Source organism: Monoraphidium neglectum, assembly GCF_000611645.1.
Source record: "Monoraphidium neglectum strain SAG 48.87 unplaced genomic scaffold scaffold03592, whole genome shotgun sequence".
In the NCBI taxonomy this organism is placed as follows: Eukaryota; Viridiplantae; Chlorophyta; class Chlorophyceae; order Sphaeropleales; family Selenastraceae; genus Monoraphidium; species Monoraphidium neglectum.
In genome coordinates this window covers 1-1,583 of record NW_014010037.1, presented here as the reverse complement: position 1 = coordinate 1,583, position 1,583 = coordinate 1, and the positions used below count along the sequence as shown (strand labels likewise).

Sequence of the window (1,583 nt, the reverse complement as noted above, 5' to 3'; positions counted from 1 at the left end):
CCGCCACGGCCAGCAAACACCTTCCGGACGTCTGTGTTCATCCGCTGCGCCGCCGCAAGCTTGAGCAGCTCCGCCGCGCCCGCACCCGCGCCCGTCCCCGCGCCGCCGCCGCCGCCGCGGCCCTCCTCCTCGTCGTCGCCGCTGTCGTCGCCGCGGAGGGGCAGCAGATCGAGGTCTCGCGGCGCCAGGCCGGGGAGGAGTCCGGCCGCAGCGTCCATGGCGGCGGGCAGCCACCACATGCCTGCGGGAAGCGGGGTTCGAGTCGCACTCTCCTCCAAGCCAGGGAGCAGGGGCAGTACACCCGCCTTTCCACAAACCCAACGCACTGAACCCCATGCGCCACCACGCCTTTCCCAAGCCTGCCCCCACCAAATCTTACACCCTTTGAATCCCCGTCCACGTCACCCCCTCGTGAAAACCTCCTCCTTCATACCCCACCCTCAAGGAATCCCTCCGTCCAAAGCCGTCAAAACCCGTGCACACGCTACAGCACTCGCGCAGTCGCGACCGCAACCCGCCAAACCAAGGCCCACCTTTCTTATCCGGCGCGACCAGCTTGGCCCAGCTCAGGTTGACGAGCTTCACGTCATCCACACCGCTGCCCTTGAGCCATTTGATCTGGCCGGGCGCCAGCACCGCCGCCGCGCCGCCCTTGCGGCCGCCGCCGCCGGCGCCGGCTGCGCTGGCCGATTTCGGGGCCTTGCCCGGGGCGGCGACCCCGCTCCTGCGATCGCACGGCAGAGCGCGATCGTCGCAGCTGTCAGTCGCACGAATTTGAATGGCCATTGTCAGGTCGGGACACGGCTTGTTGACTGGCCTGCCGAGGGGAAACCCCTAACAATTGGTGCTTTCCCCATGTTGTGATCACTGTGATCTCGTGATCTCAAATCTGAAGCCGTGCAAGATCAGATCACGAGATCACCTGTTGTTCTTGATGTCCATCACAAGCTCGAGCATCATCTCCGCCCGCTTGGTCAGCCCGAGCCCGGCGCCCCGGGCGTGCGACTTTGCCGCCGCCTCGTGGACTGCTACTACCAGGTCCTGGGGGGATGGGGGTGTGGTGGTCAGTGCGGTGGTAAGGATTCAAGTGTGAATGTGTATGTGTGTGGGTGAATGGTTGGTTTCTTGTGTGTGTGTGTGTGTGTGTGTGTGTGTGTGTGTGTGTGTGTGTGTGTGTGTGCACATGCACGTGTTGCATGCAACCCTCGTATGGGCACATGAGCCTGTGCATGCGCTGTGTCTGTTTCGATTCGGTCACGTGCGATTCGGTCACGTGCGAATTTTGAGGATGCACGCCGCACGCCGTTCTCTCACGCAGCAGACAGCAAGCAACACACGCGTTTGCACCCCCCGCCTTGCACCGCCTTACGTCTCAAACCCCTGCCATGCCACCCCTGCCAAGCCTAGAAACAGAGCGCGGCGGTGCAGTGTGAATAGAAACACCACAGGGCGCCCAGAGGGGCGTCGCGGATGCCGCACCTTCATGGCCGCGGGGTCATCCGCCCTGAGCTGCAGCCCCACCGCGTTGAGCAGCGTCGACAGAATGCTGATGTCCTGGTCGTTGAACCTGGGGGGTTTTGGGA

The 1,583-nt window shown here is 63.9% G+C and overlaps 1 protein-coding gene across 1 annotated transcript in view; it reads right to left on the bottom strand.

The window, feature by feature from the left end:
* Positions 1–1,485, bottom strand: part of MNEG_13043 (putative Nucleolar MIF4G domain-containing protein 1) — a gene marked incomplete at both ends in the record, with an annotated part of 4,786 nt that extends 3,301 nt beyond the window's left edge. The window contains 4 exons of the mRNA XM_014038484.1: positions 21–241; positions 534–724; positions 923–1,041; positions 1,480–1,485. Coding sequence (XP_013893938.1) covers positions 21–241; positions 534–724; positions 923–1,041; positions 1,480–1,485 — 537 coding nt within the window. The remainder of the gene's footprint in view (positions 1–20; positions 242–533; positions 725–922; positions 1,042–1,479) is intronic.
* Positions 1,486–1,583: the final 98 nt, after the last annotated feature.